This window comes from Leopardus geoffroyi, chromosome E1 (assembly GCF_018350155.1).
Source record: "Leopardus geoffroyi isolate Oge1 chromosome E1, O.geoffroyi_Oge1_pat1.0, whole genome shotgun sequence".
Taxonomy (NCBI): domain Eukaryota; kingdom Metazoa; phylum Chordata; class Mammalia; order Carnivora; family Felidae; genus Leopardus; species Leopardus geoffroyi.
The window spans coordinates 55,082,925-55,100,933 of NC_059330.1; the positions used below are offsets into that span (position 1 = coordinate 55,082,925).

Sequence of the window (18,009 nt, forward strand, 5' to 3'; positions counted from 1 at the left end):
GACCGGAAAATCATAAATAAATGTGCTGAGCCGGAAACTTTCTTGAGCTTAATTAGGAATTTGTTCTGCCATCTGTTGAAATGAGGCTGGGGAAGACTGCAGGAGCCCCGCCCCGAGCAGGGCCCCCAGAGCTCAGGACCGGCTGAGAAGCCTTTAGGCTGGTTCCTCGAGGCCTTCCTCCACACTGTCCTCCAGTTCATCAGCCCCGGATGCCTCTCGTGCCGCCAGAAAAGGGCTTAAAGGGTTGGATGGCCTTTGCAAGTAGCCACTTGTCCCGGAAAATGTCACAGCATATATGACAAGTGCCAGCGTTGATTCATCTCTTTTCCTCCCCAAATAAATTCTGGGGAGACCAGGCTGGTCAGTTTGGGAGATCTGGGTCACAGGTGCCTCTGAAGGTCTCCAGTTGCCATCCGGCAAGTGAAACTGTTCAGGCCTCCATGGACTTCCTGACCCCCCTTTGCTGTCCGGTCACCTGCCCCAGGGCTGCGGCTTCAGATCAGTGGCAGGCTCGGGAGCCCAGGGCTTCAGCTCTGGCCCCTCCTCCCATTGTTCCCTTCAACTTCGTCCCGGGGTGCACCAACAGCCCAGGCCTGCCTCAGCCAGCCTCCTTGTCTGGCCATGGCCAAGGCAGGGCTCGGCCCTGAAGATAAGATGGGATCTGGGATCGTGTGGAAAGGGCTGTTAGCACAGTGCCTGGCCCTGGGTCAGCATTCATGTATTAGCCACGGTGTGCAGGCCTGCTGTCATCATCTGTGGTGGCCCTGGGATCAGGGACATGGCCCCAGCCACCTCCAGAATGAGCTGTGGCTCTGGCAGTGAGATCTTGAAGCACTGCCGTTTGGCTCTGTCAGCCCTCCCCCCACCCGCCCCAGCGCCGGTCCCCCGTGCACCCTGGCAGCCCCACCAGCCCTCACCCTCACCACCTTCAAGGAAGCTTGAGCCTGAGAAAAAGGAGCAGCAGGCACATCTCACAGAATGGCCCGGGGCTTCCTCTTTAGGTCCTGGCTCTCACTCTGCCAGGGGTCAGTAACCCGGGGACGCTTGGCAGAGATACAGCCGGAAGTGCTGTCCCACAGACCCAGGAGCTGGGGCCACAGAGTCTGAGCCCTAAGCCACTAAGCAAATGACTAGACTGTCCCCACCTGGGACGCCTGGCAGGGAGCTGTTCAGCTGGAGGGGCCGAGGCAGCATCATTACTTTAACCCCCATTACCAGCTTCCGCCGCGGGCGCCTCCCCATTGGGGACACACACAGCTGGCTCAGCCTGGGGTGCCCCATTTGGTGTTATTGAAAACCCGATTCTTTCTAATAAAGCACAACAGCCCTCCTCGGTCTGGGCTGGCGAGGACCCACAGGGCTCCTTCCTCTGATTGTGTATTCAGAACAACGCCGTGCGTATTGCGCCCGTCTCTGTGCTCCCCTCAAAGTGGGTCAGGCGCCAGCCTCTCCGAGCGTCTGTGGGCAAACTCAAACCTCACGAAGCTCCTCAGCCCAGCGTTCCCTGCCTCCCCCCAGCAGGTGCCCCAGATTTGTCTTCAGACCGAGCCAGCAGGGAGAGGTGGGACTCGGCAGTGGTGGCCCGAGAAGCAGAAGGTCCCCAGGAGGAGACCGTCACCGGGGAACATAAGGGCTCTGCTTTCAACCTGTCCCCCAGATTATCTGTGGCCGCTCGGCTGACCCCCCTGCAGATCCATGACTGATTCAGCTGAGTGTCTGTTGGTGGGACCGCCCTGATCTGTCACCGCCGGCAGCCAGGGGTCTTCTCTGCCTGGGCCATCTGTTCCCCACATCCTGTTTGCTCAACATGCCAGTTTGGTGTGTGAATTCCTCCACAGCCGCTCACTGCTGTCCCCCGACTAGTGCTTCTCAAAGGTGCAGGAGGGACCCCCTCCCAAAATGAAGGCAGCATATCGGCCCCCTCTGAGCAGCCGGCCAGCTTCGGCCTTCGGCAGCGTCTCGTGCTGCTGTCAGCCTGTGCTCCCTGCCTACCCTCTCTGGGCCACTGTCCAGGGCTTTCCTGGGCCATCAAGTATGTGGCTTCCCCTTGTGCCTCAGCCAGTGGAGGGAGTCCAGGAAAACTTTCCGTATGTGTTTCATTTTGGTCTTCATCCTCGGTTTTCTAAAAGTTCTCTCTGCAAACGCCGAGGTCGGTTTCAAGGAAAAGAAGCTGGAGTTTCTGTCTTACTGCTCTCGGGGCAGGGTGGGCACCCAGTGAAAGTTTGCTGGAAAGCCAGCCCCACGCCACCAAATCACCCCTTTCGTTAACAGGACTGACCCAAGAGCCCTGCTGGGCCCTGAGCAAAGGCCACCACACGCGTCCCCCCCCCCCCCCCCACTCCTGTGGGCAGCCTTTCCTGCCAACAGCTCTGCTCTGCTTGTGGCTGAGATGCACACTGACCGGGCCATCAGCCGAACCCAGGAGGTCGCAGGCCAGCTGCCTGGACACTGGCAAGGGGAGGGAGGTAAGGCCCAGCTTGTGATGAGCAGGGTGAGGTCTCTGACCAGTGACAGCGGCGGCAGGTGTGTGACTGCTCAGAACTGGGCTTCACACAGGCCAGAGTGAACCTCAGGCGTGCGTCACAGGCAGCCCTAGGTGTCTCAGAGCTAGTGGGGCTCCTGGATTTACATCCAGACCCAGGGAACCACGCGCCCCGTGGGCGCACGGCCTCTCCTAGTTTTCTGCATGCTCTTTTTCTCCATCCTGGTTTGTCTGTGCATCTAGCTGCTGGTGAGGAGACGCCTTGGTCGGCTCAGGCTGCCATAGCCCAATACTACAGGCTGGGAGGCCTGAACAGTAGAGATTTATTTTCTTGGTTCTGGGGGCTAGAAACCCAAGATCAAGGGGCTGGCAGAGTTGGTTTATGGTGAGACCTCTCTTCTGGCGTGTAGACGGCCACCTTTCTACTGTTCCTCGTGGAGGCTTCTCTCTGTGGGCAGGGAGAGAGCTCTGGCATCTCTTGCGCCTCTTAGAAGAATGCTGGTCCCGTCAGATGAGAGCCCACCCTTATGACCCCATTTAACCTTTGTTACCTCCTTAGAGGCCCCATCTCCAAGCTATCTCCTTGGGAGTCAGGGCTTCCACATAGCAGTTGGAGGGGGAGATAATTTCAGGCCACAATAAGAGGAGAGGACTGAACGGCCTTCAGGAAAGGTGACAGTGCCGAAGTTTTATGTTTGCAATCTCGGAAGGAGATTAGTCAGCTAGTAGCCAGAGGCCCCATGGTCTCACTGTCCCAGCCATTACGAACTGAGCTTGCTCTGACAACGTAAGGATGAAAAATTGAGACGCTTGTCTCCCGGCTGCCACTTGCTGTGCTGGGAGGGTGTGGAAAGGGGAAGGATGGAAAGGCCAGAACTCTTGATTTCATACTTGAGACCTGATAGCTTTAGAGACTCAAATGCCTGCTCTTTGCCCGGGGCCCCCTCCTCATGGCACACTTGGAAAGAGGGACTGACCCTGCTCTGAGTTCTTTGTGGTAAATAATTCAGCCACAGAGTAGAGCCTCGGTCCTGTAAGTTAGTCACCCAGGCGTCCTCTGCTGCTTCCGTGATGATGACGATGACAATGACCATGAGGACAACAGAGCTGGAGTCCCCCAGAGGGCACAGGGTCTGGCTCAGCATGGGAACATAGATCAGCTCTGAATTCCCTCCCTTCGGTGGAAACACAGGTGACTCTGTGTGAGTTACCGCAGGCAAGGCCAGTAATCACAGAATGTCTTGTGACCTAAGATAAAATCTGACCCAGGCCCTAGACGTTTGTGGACAAGCACATCAGTGCAAGCAGCTTCTCATTTTTCCCCAAGGGAACCCCTCCCAGCCAGAGACCAGTATGTCCTGTTTCCTCAGGCGTGAAAGGAGCCCCCACCCAGACCCACAGCCTGTGCTCAGGTGGGAGGGTGACGACCAAGGAAGGATGGACTGGTGCAAGCTGCCCAAATCCAAACATCATTCCTTTGCATTCTTGGCCCCTGGTGGAGAGAGCACGCACCCAGAGTCCCCACAGGTGACAGAGTGGTGGGGACAGCTTGCCCTTGTTTGGCCTCCTGTGGAGCAAGAGGGAGCCGCTTGGTTCACAGAGCAGGTGTGAGCAGCCCAGGTCTGATGCCCCTGCCAGAGACGCCCAGAACAGGGGATGTTCCTGGAAGAGTTATGACTGGCCCAGCAAGGGGGAGCGTCACTAGTACGATCCCAGCCCCTGCTTGTAGCAAAAGGAGAATCATGTGAGAACTGGGGATCGACAGGTTCCTGCCTGCCCAGGACCAGGGTTATCAGGATGGGAGATACGGTTTCTACAATGATAAAAGTGACTTCTGTGTTCCTGAGAGATGTCTTGGGCCAGGCTTTGTTGCACCATCCTACCCTGTCCCCCATGATTCTGCCATGATCACCTCCATTTTTTTTAAATGTTTGTTTATTTTTGAGAGAGAGAGAGAGAGAGAACATGAGCAGGGAAGGGGCAGAGAGAGAGGGAGACACAGAATTGGAAGCAGGCTCCAGGCCCTGAGCTGTCAGCACAGAGCCTGACGTGGGGCTCCAACCCATAAACCATGAGATCATGACCTGAGCTGAAGTCCAGTGCTTAACTGACTGAGCCACCCAGTCGCCCCTAAGATGTTTATTTGTTTTTGAGAGAGAGAAAAAAAAGCGTGAGTAGGGGAGGGGCAGAGAGAGAGAGGGAGACACAGGATTCAGAGCAGGCTCCAGGGTCCAAGCTGTCAGCACAGAGCCTGATGCGGGGCTCCAACCCACGAACCGTGAGATCATGACCTGAACCAAAGTAGGAGGCTCAACCGACTGAACCACCCAGGTGCCCCTGGTCACCTCTGTTTTCAAAGGTGGTAAAATGGAAGCAGTGGGAGGTGACAAGATCACCCAAGATGACACAGTTCAGCGCGGAACCCAGTGTAACTTGAGAAGCTGAGCTTGTTTCGAGGATGAGCAGCAGCTTCCCTCCCCCACTGGTGGTTTCCAGGGCGTTTGAGCTTCTAGAGGTGAGCTCCACTCACACCCCCAGCCCTGTGGGTCTCAGGAACCTGCAGAACAGAACAGCTCTCCATTCCCAGTTGGTCCTGTTACTTAAGGAACAAATGCCCAGTCACCTGCTCCTGCTTTTAGGGCCCAGAAACTGCTCGGTCTTTCGCTGTTCTCAGCGCAGGCTGGTGTTACCCCATCAACTCCTCCCTGCCCTCCTGAGTCTCCGGAGGCCCAGGCCAACCTCTGACCAGCCTAACGAGAGACACATCTGTGCCCCAGCATCCTCCGAGGGCAGCACCATGGTGAAGGAGGAAGCTGGTGCCAGATCCTCCCCGGATCCAGCTCTGATGATGGGCACAGCACGGCCATTCATTATCATTAGCCCTGGCATGTTGATTCTCTGCTTGGAGAAGAGAGTGCCGTCCTCCTGACAGCTGCCTTGACGGATAGCCTCCGCCTCGCCTGTGTCAGAGCTAGAGCCACTCAGGGAGCTCAGAGCAGCAAGGTATTTGGGACAGCACAGCCTCGGGACTTCTGGGGCCAGGTCCAGAGGTCAGAGACTCGAGGAGCAGCTCTCCAGGAAGCACCCTGCCAAAGCAAGGCAGGATACAGCAGCTGAGTGCGGAAGGGCCTGGGTGCCTATAGCACCACTGTGGGGAGAGTCCTGGGGGAGGGACAGAGAGCTCCTGGGAGAATTCTGCCCTGCCCTCCTCCAGGCAAGGAGAGCCCTGCCCCGTGTTCCCCAATTCCAGTGGTGCCAGGGCAGGTGGTCCAGCTCATGCCAGTGTTACACAGACTCCAGCATTCTGTAAGGAAAGTGGAGCCCTTCCCAGGCCTCACCCACGCTCCAAGAGCAGTGAGGCGGAGCCTCACCATGGCCCAGAGGCTGGGTCTTACCCAGGGATGGGTTTTGATGCATGGAGGACAAAGCTGGCTAATGACCATTCTGGTTTCTGCCCCTACCCAGAGCCCCAAGAGAAGTAAACTACAGTTGCTGGTTGGATTCTCAGGAAGTATGCATCAGAGCCCTGGGTCCCAACCTCAGACCCCTGCTTGTCCCCACCTCTGTCCCAAGAGCAAGTCAGCTCTGGCTCCCGGGAGACCTGGACCCATCTATGGCTTCATACAACCAATGAGGCTCAGGGCGAGGGGAGGTTGCAGACTCAGGAGCCGGGGAGCCAGGGGAGGCTGAGCACTGCTTTCGTCTCTCACTCCTCCCCTTGTAAATTGGGACCATCTTTGCCCCTTGGCAGGAGCTCAGAAAGGTGTTGGCCCACCTGTCCTACTCTCTGAAAGGAGACTGGCTGTGAGGCTAGACAGACAGCCGTGAGGCCCCGCAGCTCCTGGCCCGAGCTTATCAGGCTCTTGCTGGCAAAAGAGAGGAGGGGCAGGAGGCTGCCTCTGGAAAGCAGTGTTTCTCTTCGGACCCCTTTGAGAGCCGAGTCAGTGCCTGGGTAAACGTTGTGAGAGGGCACCTGCTTAAGTCGCCAATATCCCTGTGATGGGACGCTGACATTGTCATGCGGGACATTCATGGTGTAAATTCACTCTGAACCTGGCCTCCTCAGAAAGGGAAGGGAGGTGTCCTCTCTAAGCCATCTGCCTAGGGCTCCCAAGGACCGGACGTGTGGGAAGGGGGCCGGGCTGCGGCTCAGGGCGAACGGATGTGGTGAGGCCGGCACGGGAACCCCGAGCAGCTGCCAGAACGAGCAGGTGAGAGTAGCCCACCTCCCCTGGCTACGTCAGTGGGAGCCTAGAAACAAACGCTCCCTGGGGCCCTGCCTCTGGCCCCTCTCCACCTCCTGCTGCGAGGGACTGTGACAGCCAGAATCGGGGGCCTGGGGCCTGGTCTCCCGCTGTTACCCCGGGTGGCCTTGTGCCCAGGTGCGCTCGGACAGGGATCTCATCACCTCCCCTGCAGCTGATGTGGCCGTTAGCCAATTCTTTCTTCTGTTGTAATTTGTCTCTGCGACTCGTACCTGTTGGTTCCTCTGGGCCGTAGGCTCCAGGACAGGGGTGGCATTTACTCCATGCGCTGTCCCCAGGTGCCCAGAAGAGCGCCGACACACGTGAGCACTCGGAACAGCTTTGTCGAATGGGTGGATGGGTGGGTGGTCCCAGCCGAGCCAGGAGTTACTCAGAACAACCGCAAGTTTTTCACGTTGGCTGTTACTTCCACTGTTTAAAGAGAAGGCTCATGTCCTGTCTCACCACCACACAGCTGCACCTTCCAAGGCCGACAGCCACTCCTCATGTGACCTGTGTCAGCCCCTCACCTCCTTCCCTGCCACAGAATCCTCCCCGGCAGCTCACTGCCTCTCCTCTCCCCTCGGAGTGTGAGTTCCAGTGCCAGTGCAGGCAGATGTGGATTTGACCCACGTCTGGTCACGTGGGCTCTCTGAGCGTGGCCTGTGAGGGTCAGAGAGAAGCCAAGCCATCCCCGCCCTCTGGGACTGCAGGCCCTGGTCAGCAAGATGTCGGGGAGCTCTCAGCGTTCTGTCCTCTGTCCATCCACACCTCCCACACGGCCTCGGCCGGGTGGGCGCAAGTGTCTGTGGCAGTGGCCGGCCAAGTCTCGGGCGTCAATGTGTACGCTCAGAACTGTGCTCTCTGTCATGCTTCCTGACAGAGTCTGTCGCTCACAGACTGTCACCCTCATTTCATCTTGATTTATTAACAGGCCTAATGGGTTTGGAGAGCAGCTGTCTCCTAGGGATGGGACCATCAATCTAGGAGATGGCTGTGGAGCTCTGCTTCTCCAGCAGCCTTGGGAGGGAGGAGCCAGGGATGGGGGGGTGTGGTCACAAGGGCAGAGGCCAGATAGCCAGATGGGTGCCTCCAGTCCTGGGCCCCTTGAGATCAGAGCCACCCACACCAGGCTCTCCTGCTTCCTTCCTGCCCCTTCCCTCTCTGTCCCTCCATTACAACATGAAGTCTGGGGCATCACTCGTTTCTTTTGAACTTGCCAACTTGGAGACCAGGCCAGAACATTTGCCCTTCGCTCTCCACTCCTGAGGACATAGCCCAGCACCTACCCTGTGTCCTCACAGGGATTGGGGTGGGGGGCACCGAAAGTCCCTGGTGGCTCCCACTTCCACCGCCTCTTCCTAAGCTTTGCCGGGGCTCGTCCGCCCAGAGCCGGCCCCCACTGTGTTCCAAGCCCAGGCTCTGTTCCTGGGGCGTCTGCTCCGGGGCATCGTGTGCCCTCCCTCCAGAGAGCTTCTCAGCTCTGAGCGGTGTGCTCATCACATGCTGCTCCGATGAATGGCCCTCTTCCGCCTGACTGGAGCCTGCGTGTCCCGAGAGCAGGGTGGGGCCTGGCACCCAGCAGATGCTTGGTCAGGATCCAGGGGGCGAATGAAGCCCCCCGGCTTTCTTTCCCGTGCTGGCAAGTCACATAGCTGCGTGAGCTTCCAACAGAGCAGTGCCGGTGTGGCCGATGGGTGTGGGGCTCACCCAGGGTGGCCCCCAGGTGAGACTGTCCCCTCCAGGGCCTTATCCAGGAGCTAAAGCCCCACGATGTGGCCACTTTTTAATCTTCCCGGAATTGCCTCCCAAGAGCCTCTTGTGTCTTCATTCCTGGATAGGACCCAGCATCTAGCCCCTGGAGCTAGATCTGATTTTTGGAAATAGACTTGAGTAAGGCAGCAAGGTGGGATGACAGCATGGTGATGCAAACCTAATTATAGCTAGGAGATTATAAGATAAGTTTTCTTATCTCCCACAGCCATGCCTTTGTAACCATCCTGAAAGTTCTAGAAAACGCCCTATGCCGTCATTGACGTAAAGACGCAGCCCCTGAGACAGTGACTCCAGACTGTCAGTAGCTGTACTGTCAGGGCGGAGGCTGCCCACGAATTCGTGTGCTTTAAAAACTCCCGTCTCTTGCCTTTGGGGAACCTCCAGAAATATGTGTATTCGCAGGAAGGACAACACCTTCCCGCCGTCAGGGCTGTCCCGACCGCTCACCCTGGAACCAGCAAGCCTGCCTGTCCTACCCCTTGCCGGAGATGTAGCGTTGAGGACGAAGGCGGGCAGAGAGGCACTACCAGCATCCAGGGCTGGAGGCAGCAGTGACTGGGAGTTGCCAGCCCTCTGCCTCCTCCCCCACCGCGCCCAGGGCTCAGAGCCCGAGCCACAGGGCCAGCTTCTCCACTAGCCTGTTTCCAAGCTAGTCACACCAGGTGGCGAGGTGACACCTGAAATGGTGGTGGCAGAGCAGGTTTTGAATCTTGCCTTACAGCGGCTGACCCCGGGGCGTAACCTATGGCAGAACCGCCTGCCGCAGCCTCTTTTTTTTTTTTTTTTTTTAATTTTATTTAAATCCAAGTTAGTTAACATAGAGCGGAATAATGATTTCAGGAGTAGAATGTAGTGATTCATCACTTACATGTAACACCCAGTGCTGATCCCAACAAGTGACCTTAATGCCGGTCTTCCGTTTAGCCCATCCCCCACCCAACACCCCTCCAGCAACCCTGTTTGTTCTCTGTATTTAAGAGTCTCCTCCGTTTTGTCCCCCTCCCTGTTTTTCCCTTATTTTTCCTTCCCTTCCCCTGTGTTCGTCTTTTTTGTTTCTTAAATTCCACATATGAGTGAAATCATATTTATCTTTCTCTGATTTCGCTTAGCATAATACACTCTAGTTCCATCCATGTTGTTTCAAACGGCAAGATTTCATTCTTTTTGATCACCGACTAATATTCCACAGTGTATACACCACGTCTTCTTTATCCATTCACCAGTCAATGAGCATTTGGGTTGCTTCCATAGTTTGGAATAGCTAATCACCAGGCGCAGCCTCTTGAATAGCTAATCACCAGGCGGCCCCAGGCCCCACCCCCACCCCAGCCCCAGACTGCCAGGCTCTGTGTTGTAACCCTTTCTGGCACCAGATAGACTCCCTGGCACACAGGGGCCTCCGCCTCCACCCTGCCCCAGCGCACTTCTGTGCTGTGGCTCTTCCACACGGATCTCTGCCCTACACACCCCTCCTGCACTCACCTCCAGAGATCGGATGAGCCAGGCTGGCAGGGTTCTGGGCTGCCCTGTAGCCCCTCCCCACCCTCCAGAGGGTTAATCCAGAGTCAGTTCTCCAGGCTAAGACCCCACAGGAGGGGCTGGGTCGTCATTTTCGCCTTGACCGACCAGAGCACAGAAGGAAGAGGGGCCATGTCTCTGAGCAGCGAGAGTTGTGGGGCACTCAGAGTCGGGAGCGGCCAGAGCGGGCTGAAGAGGAAACAAATCATCTTCTTTATTGGCAATTTGCACAGGCCTCTTCTTTCCCCTCCCCCCCCCCCCCCCCCCCGCCGCCACCCACCCTGGCTGCTGTCCCTGGTGTCAGACATTTCTGATTAAAAGTGATAGATGACGTTTCTGTCCATTGCTCTCCCAAGTGTCATTGTGGGAAGACACTGGTCCAGCTTTCTGTGAGCCCCAGGAGAAAGGCCACTCCTTCCAGGGAGCCAGGGAGTGGGATGTGGCCTGAGGGGATGGCAGGGAGGGACCCTGTGCCTGTGATGGGCTGGGGAGGAGAGTTGCATGTCTGGGAACCGGCCTCTTTCAGCCCGCTGTCCCTTTCCCTGCTCTCCCGTGTGGCCCAATGAGAGGCATAACTATCCTGGGGGACAGGCTAGAGAGGCCATCAGGTCTGGTCTGAATAGACACACGGGTTAGGGGACACCAGTGGTGCCTGTGTGTGTCGATGGCTAACAGTGAGGGTTCTGGGCAATCTGGATAGCAGATGCAGGAAGCCAGAGACACAGAGGGGCACTAGCCAGATGTAGAAGTGTGTCTGCCTTCGGGAGCTTGCGTACTGGAGCCCCAGCCGATGAGCCCGGCTCCGGGTATAAGACCTTAGGAGGGCTGTTGTAAAAGGCTGCCAGGTGAGGCCAGTCGGGGCCCTGTTTGCTCTGAACAGATGGTCCTAGGCCCCCTTCTGTCCTGTAGGTAACCTGGGTCAGAGGTACTCCCTTGTCCCCTACCGCTGCCACCAGGCCCAGGACCGCAGAGCCGCGTGCTATTTGCCTCCTGCCTTGACGCCAGCAGCTCAGAGGGCTCAGTTCTTCCCAGCCTTGGTCTTGGTGCCATCTCCCCCCCACCTCCTGCCTGGTGTAGGCCCCTGGGTGCCCACCTCTGTGCAGAACTACCAGCGCACTTTCCCACTCCCCACCCCCTCAGATGCAGGTGCCCGTGGCCCAGGAGGACTCCCCCTCCCACATTTTCTGTGCCCCTTCCCCCCCCCCCCGGCCCCTACTCCCCATGCATACATTCTCTAAGCCAAGGGAAGGAGTGTGAGCACAAGTTCCAACCTAGGCCTGCTCCAAGAGAAGCCCCCTAAGGGAGCTGGGCAGCGCCTGGGCGGGCGCATGCTGACCGCCCCGCGCAGCCCCCTCTCACGCCCAGGCCCCCCAAGAGATCCATTCCCTTATTCGCTGGGGAGGGGTAGCGTGGTCTGCAGCCACGGCTGACCTGCCCCACGACGTGGTCATCAGGGTCACGTGAACTCCGGGATTCCCCTGGCGCTCTGGTCCCTGGGCAGGTGCCACTGAACCGACTACTCCCCAGGGAAGGGCCGGTTCCCGCTCAGCTGGCTGACTGCCCTCTTGTTTTTCAGCTTTTGCCATCATGATCGTGCTGGCCCTGGTCCGCATCGGGAACGGGCACAGAGAGGGGCGCCCGCCCCTGGCTGACTTCTCCGGGATCCGGAACCTGTTTGGGGTGTGCGTCTACTCCTTCATGTGCCAGCACTCGCTGCCATCCCTTGTCACACCGGTGTCCTCCAAGCGCCACCTCACACGCCTGGTCTTCCTGGACTACGTGCTGATCCTCGCCTTCTACGGCCTTCTCTGCTTCACCGCCATCTTCTGCTTCCGCGGCGACAGCCTCATGGACATGTACACCCTCAACTTCGCGCGCTGCGATGTCGTGAGCCTGGCTGCCGTGCGCTTCTTCCTGGGCCTTTTCCCTGTCTTCACCATCAGCACCAACTTCCCCATCATCGCCGTGACCCTCCGCAACAACTGGAAAACACTTTTCCACCGTGACGGGGGCACGTACCCCTGGGTGGTGGACCGCGTGGTGTTCCCCACCATCACCCTGCTGCCCCCGGTGCTGGTGGCCTTCTGCACCCACGACCTGGAGTCCCTGGTGGGCATCACGGGGGCCTACGCAGGCACGGGCATCCAGTACGTCATCCCCGCCTTCCTGGTGTACCACAGCCGCAAGGACACCCAGCTGGCCCTGGGCTACGGGACCATCAACAAGCACAGGTCCCCTTTCCGCCACGCCTTCTGGGTGGGCTTTGTGCTGCTCTGGGCTTTCTCCTGCTTCTTCTTCGTCACTGCCAACATCGTCCTCAGTGAGACCAAGGTCTGATGGCAAAATGTGTCCGGTGACGAGAGAGGCGGGGGCTCCACTCTGGCCCCATCACTCACCTTCCCGCCTGCAGAGCCAAGAGCTAGTTCCTTCCCAGGGTTGCACGGGGCAGGCGAGGCCAGACTTGCGGAGGGCACCCTCCACGTCTCCTGCTAGGGGTCTTCTCTCCACCCAGGATCCCACGCAGTCCGCGCCTCGCTTCACTCGTCAGGGCAGCCTGTCTCCCAGGCCCCCCTGCCCGGGGCTGCCGCTGGCCAGCCTAGCCGCACAACCTGGGCACACAGCCGTCCCAGTTCCAGAACCGGTTACTGCTTTACTTGCCAGGAGCGGGCTCCTCCCACCGCACAGTAGGGACGCAGTGCTGGCCCTCCCGTTATTTATACCAGAGGCCACGTCCCGTCCTCCTCCGTCCTGCCCCTCCTGCATCCTCGTCTGGGAAAACTCCACTCGTAGCTGCTGCCTTTTGGGGGCAAATCCCAGGCCCTAACTCTCCTCCCCACCAGGACTGCCAGTGACAGGCAGGTCCCACCTTCCCCTCAGGCCTCGAGTGGCCAGGTGCCACTCCACTCCCCAGAGAAGGCCTGGCCAGCCCCGATGACAACAGGAAGTGCTGATAGGCACCAGGGCCCCTTGACTGTGGCTCTGAGGGCCCTTGCTGTGGGTGCCAGCACCTGGCTGAGCTCCTGAACCAGGGGTGACTCAGGAGCATCAGGCAGGAGCAGTCCTTCCTCAGGGCACAGCCGCCTGGCAGCCAGTTTAAAGCCCAGAGCCTGTGACCCCTCAGAGGGATTCTCTGCTCTCCTGACTGCCCCACTGGGGCCCTCAGGGTCTCCTGCAGTACAGGGGGGCGGTGCATAAGGACCACTAAAGGGAGCTACCCCCACCCACCATCACGGTGGCTCGGGGGCACCCTGGGCATGTAGCGGTGAGCAGGCTGTGCCTCCCACCCTGTCAGAGGTCAGGTCTGCGAAGCAAGAGCAGGCTTGGCTGTCCCTGCTCCCACTCCAGCACTAAATGTGGCTCACGTGGCTCCCTTTTGAGCCAGGCTCTGGGTGCTCTGTTCATACTCTCTGTGACCTTTGGGTGCTGTGGAGTGAGATGGGGCATCAGCCACCGTTCTCACAGAAGGAGGGGTGGCTTCCTAGCCACCTCACCAGCTCTTCCGTGGTCCCCTCCCTGTCACAGGCATGCATGCACCTGCTGGGCCAGCCCTTCCCGGAAACACAGGTGACTAGCAAACTCTGCATTTTCAATGTGCCTTCTGCTTCAGGACCTGGGGGTCCTTCCTGACCCTCCCTGGCGTGCCCCCAACCCTGGGCCTGGCCCCACCTGTCCTGGAGCCCAAAGCAGCTTGACCTGGAGCTGCCTCTCTGGGGTGGGGTCTCAAGCCCCCACCCCATCCCCCCCATCCCCCTTTTGATTTTAGTGCCTTGCTCAGCTCTCGTTAGGGGATCTCCGCAGCCTTCCCTGCATGGCGCAGTGTTCGTACCTTGGACGGAGCGACACCACCGGGTGTCCTGGGGCCCTTGATGGTCTCCGAAGGAGAGGGAGGAGGACCTGGGGAGTCCACAGGCAGTGCTATCCCTGCCCCAGCCCCTGGCTGCCCCAGCCTGTGAGAACCCCTGGTCGTGATTGGCCATGGTCTGCTTTCTCACTGCTGTCACACATCTCGCAGCCGGTTCCCCAAACGTGATTTTCCATCCATGTGGAAAATAGACGACCCTTCCCCATGTACCATTGTGGCTTCTTCCCAGGAGGCCCCACCCCCGGTGGGCAGAGCAGGGAGGGCCCCTGGGTGATGGACACCCATGGCTTGGGCTGATCTGCAGCTGCCCAGCTGTTTGCTGAAAACTCAAAACATCGGTCCTTACCCTTCTCCATTTACACTCCCTCTTGCTTAAGGACAAAGCAAATTAAATCATCCTGCTGCCCCAGGCTCCAAACCAAATTTTGGACGCAAATTTATTAGCATCATAAAGCCCAGGTTGATTAATGTGGCAATCTGGAGCCACACAGCAGTGCAGTCTGGTGGCTGCGTTCCCCTACTCCAAGCTGGGCAGCCCCAGGCCCGGAGGGACGGAATCAGCCCTAGCTGGCCACATCCCTGACGCTAACCCAGGGCGCTCACCACTGCCACTGTCTGGGATCCTTTACAGCTCCGTGTTCACCTGCTGGAGGTCGGATGGGGTCGTCTTCCTCTCTACTGCTGATAGCCAGGGGGCTTAGGGCAAGGGGGAGAAGGCCCAACAGCCAGACAGAACCCGATGATGCTTGTTCACCACGTGCGTCAGGCACACTTGGCTGCAAGTGCTTACGTCAGTGTGGTGAGGGGGGCGAGCTGGCTCCTGATTTCCATTTTACAGATGGGCCCCCGAGGTCACTGGTGGGGAGGGCAGAAAAGGATGCCGGCCCAGCCTGACCTGGGTACAGATGTCTCCGTGGAGGAGGGCATAAACCCGCCAGCCTCCACCTAACGCCTTTCACCCGGACTGACCCCGAGGCCAGGCCAAGGTGGGAGACCGTGTTCCCTCATGCCATTTTGCCAGGGGCTCCTGCCTGTTCCCTCACCTGAGGCCAGCGAGGCGGCTGCGGGCTTATAGATGGGGCAGATGGCAGGTGACGGGCTGGGAGGCACTGCTGAGTGGTGGAAGGTGGGCAGCGGGCACCTTGCCAGGCCCTTAGCGACACAGCTGTTCTCACCACACGGGGCCGGGAGCAGCCTCGGCAATAGAAACTAGAGTCAGAGTGGTGGGGGGGGGGGGGGGAAGGGGGCCGCTCCCCACCTCATGAGAAACCAGTCCCGGGGGAGGGGCCTGGCACAGGGCCATGTGACTGAGGGCAGGTGTAAGGCCGAGACCACGCCTGTCTCAGGGTAGGATTCCTGGGCAGGGCTGACACCCAGTTGGCTCTGCTAAGGGCCACTGAAAAGCTGGGTCTCCTGAAACAGATCCAGGACTGCGGGAGAGGTTCTCAGTCCCTCCTCCCCAGGGCTGGGGCTCACGGTGGTGTCAGTTGGAGAAAAGGAGAAGTGATAGCTTCTCAGTGCCTGGCATGTGCCAGGCACAGTGCTGGGTGCTCTCTGCGTGGACCTTGGCATAATCTGGGGATTAAGACCATGGACCAAGAAGGCAGAACTGCCCCATGCAGGCAGCAAGCCTCCTACTCTTCCTCGTCATTTGTAGCACGGGGACAGTAGTACCTGCGCCACTGACCGGTTGTGGGAACTTAAGTAGTGAGCTCAGTGCCTGGCGCAGAAGTGCTCAATAAAGCTACTCTGTACTGATGTCTGGCTCCCTTGTCACTGCCAGCCATAACCACACTCGTAGCCACAGGCCCCAGACTCACTGAAGACCCCGGTTTGGGTCCACAGGCACCTGGTTGGATTCATAGCCGCCTGATGAATTGTAGCAACTGCCTGCTACAATTCGGAAACAAGTAACTGGTGTGAATGCTTCAGGGTCCGGAGGGCTTTGGGAGAGAAAGTGGTCTCTGGCTCCAGGGAGCCTAAGGACACTTTCAAAGAGCCAAACCCAGGCCCTGCTGGAGACTTCTGGAGCTGGGACTAAAGCCCAGGTATCCTGACCAAGGCCATCATACCCACCTCCTGCTAAGCTCTTTGCTCCCTGCCCGCTCACGGGCCCCAGGAGAGAGGTGGTGTGGACGACGAGCCTCTCAGTAAAGCCCGGCGAGGAGACAGCCGTGCAGCAGCAGAGAGATAGGAGTTCCTCCTACTGAGACAGGTGACCGAGGGCCCCCTCTTGTTTCCCACCAAACAAAGAAGACAGCATCTGGGTGCCTGGTGTCTGGGTGGACTCAGCTCGCTCCCTGCTACACAGTCGGGCCTTTGTTTATGATGATTAATCATCTATGGCCTTGCGACACAGCTCCCTCCTCCCCCCGCCAGGCTTTCTGCCCTCTTCTCGATAGCGCAGGTCCCTTGGTCCTCTGTGGAGGCACAGGGGGCATCATGGCTCTGAGCCAGAGGCTGGGGAGCCAGGCCAAGCAAGGTCTGAACCCACAGTAGGCATCTTCCCTGCCTCCACTTCTTGTGGGGCCCACTTCTCCCCAGAAGACATTCCTAGAGAAAGAATGAGGCAGCCTAGAGCCTGGCTCCAGGAGCAGGATGGGCCCCTCCTTGGAGCCAGTCAGCAACAGGCTCAGCTCCATATTTGGCTTTTAATTATCTTTCCAGTTCTTGGTTATTAATGATCTTGGGCAGTGAGCGGAGAGCAGCCTGGATCTCAAGACTCCTCCCGGCTTACCTGCTGCAGCCCTTCACCCAGAGCTGCACTCAGATTCAGGGAGCGGGAGGGGTCAGGTCCAGGGGGAGCTGGTAGGTCCAGGGGCTTAACTCTCTCACCACCAGTGGCTGCATTCAAGGTCAAACTCCCCTCCAAGGCCTCGAGCACTCACCTAGACCCACATTTACCACCTGTGCCTGAGGTCCGCCCTCCCCACTGCAATTCTGGACCTGGATCCATGAAGTCCATAGGGCAGAGGACATGAACTTGACTAATGGATTAGGGCCTCCCATTCTTGGCATAGTCCAGCTCTCCAGACACAAATGGAGGGTTTTTAGAAATTTCCCCCCACTCTAGCATCTCAGCTGCTCTCATGCCTAAAACCAAACAAAAAAACTTCCAGTCTTCATGACTCCACCCCCAGTAGTAGAGTGTTTGGAGACTGGGAAGGAGACCCAGCTTCCTGGGATCCAGCAAGGATGTATGGGAAAGGACACGGGGCAGCGGCTGCACGTGCTGTTGGCATTCAGCATTGCCCTCCCCGACCTCCTCCCTGTTCCATGGAGGTAATTTCTGCCCTGCCTCACCCAACTTGTCAAGGACAGCAAGGCCTCAGGCTTTACATGTTCACAGTTGGAAAAGGTCTGACGGCACCAATCACACTTACCGTGTTTGTGGAATGAATGGAAGAATGAGTGCTTACTGTACAGAGTCATTGTGGGGCTCCATGTTCACCACTGATGTGAAAGCATTGGAAATTGTAAAAAAGAGCCATCTTTCTAGATGGTCCAGGACTGATGACATGTGACAGAGAAAGGAGGTGGGGCTGGGAGCCCAGAGGGAGGGTGAAGGACTGACACATCCAGAAGCTTCTCTGACCATCTCTCCCCCCCACCAGGGGTCCCAGCACCAGCAAGGCTGAGCTGTGTCTGACCTCGGAAGCCACCTGTGCCAAGCTTCCAGAGCCAGCAGGCAGTTCGGAGCCCTGCACATCCCCCACGGAGAGAATACAGCCAGCCAGGGCCCAGGAGAGCCCAACAGGCTGCCCACAGCAGACCTCCCTCTGCCATTCCCACTATGACACCATCAGGCTTCCAGGTGGGCCCCTGGCAAAGCAGGACACCCACAGCCCCTGACATGAGCCTCTCTTTTCAAGGAGATTGAAGAGTGAACTCCATCCGTCACCACCAGAGCCCCCATGTGAGCACATTTGTCACACCCAGCACCAGGGTGGGTAGGAGCCACTGAATACCAAGCGGCTTCTGCTGCCCAGATACTCCCCCACAGGGAGCTGCCCACCTTCTCTAGGCGGACACCCCGCTGGGATACCCCCAAGGTGCTTTATTGCCTATAGGCTATGGTGCCCCCCTCCCTCCCAGGGATGCAGAATGAGGCAGCCAGGACCAGTGGG

General features: G+C 58.4%; 1 protein-coding gene across 4 annotated transcripts in view; it reads left to right on the forward strand.

The window, feature by feature from the left end:
• The window catches only part of TMEM104 (transmembrane protein 104), a 59,337-nt gene extending 43,697 nt beyond the window's left edge, over positions 1-15,640 (forward strand). For all 4 annotated transcript variants that reach the window (XM_045490822.1, XM_045490823.1, XM_045490820.1 and 1 more), the window contains exon 10: positions 11,597-15,640. In XM_045490822.1, coding sequence (XP_045346778.1) covers positions 11,597-12,357 — 761 coding nt within the window. In that variant the 3' untranslated portion in view covers positions 12,358-15,640. The remainder of the gene's footprint in view (positions 1-11,596) is intronic.
• The last annotated feature ends 2,369 nt before the right edge of the window (positions 15,641-18,009 follow it).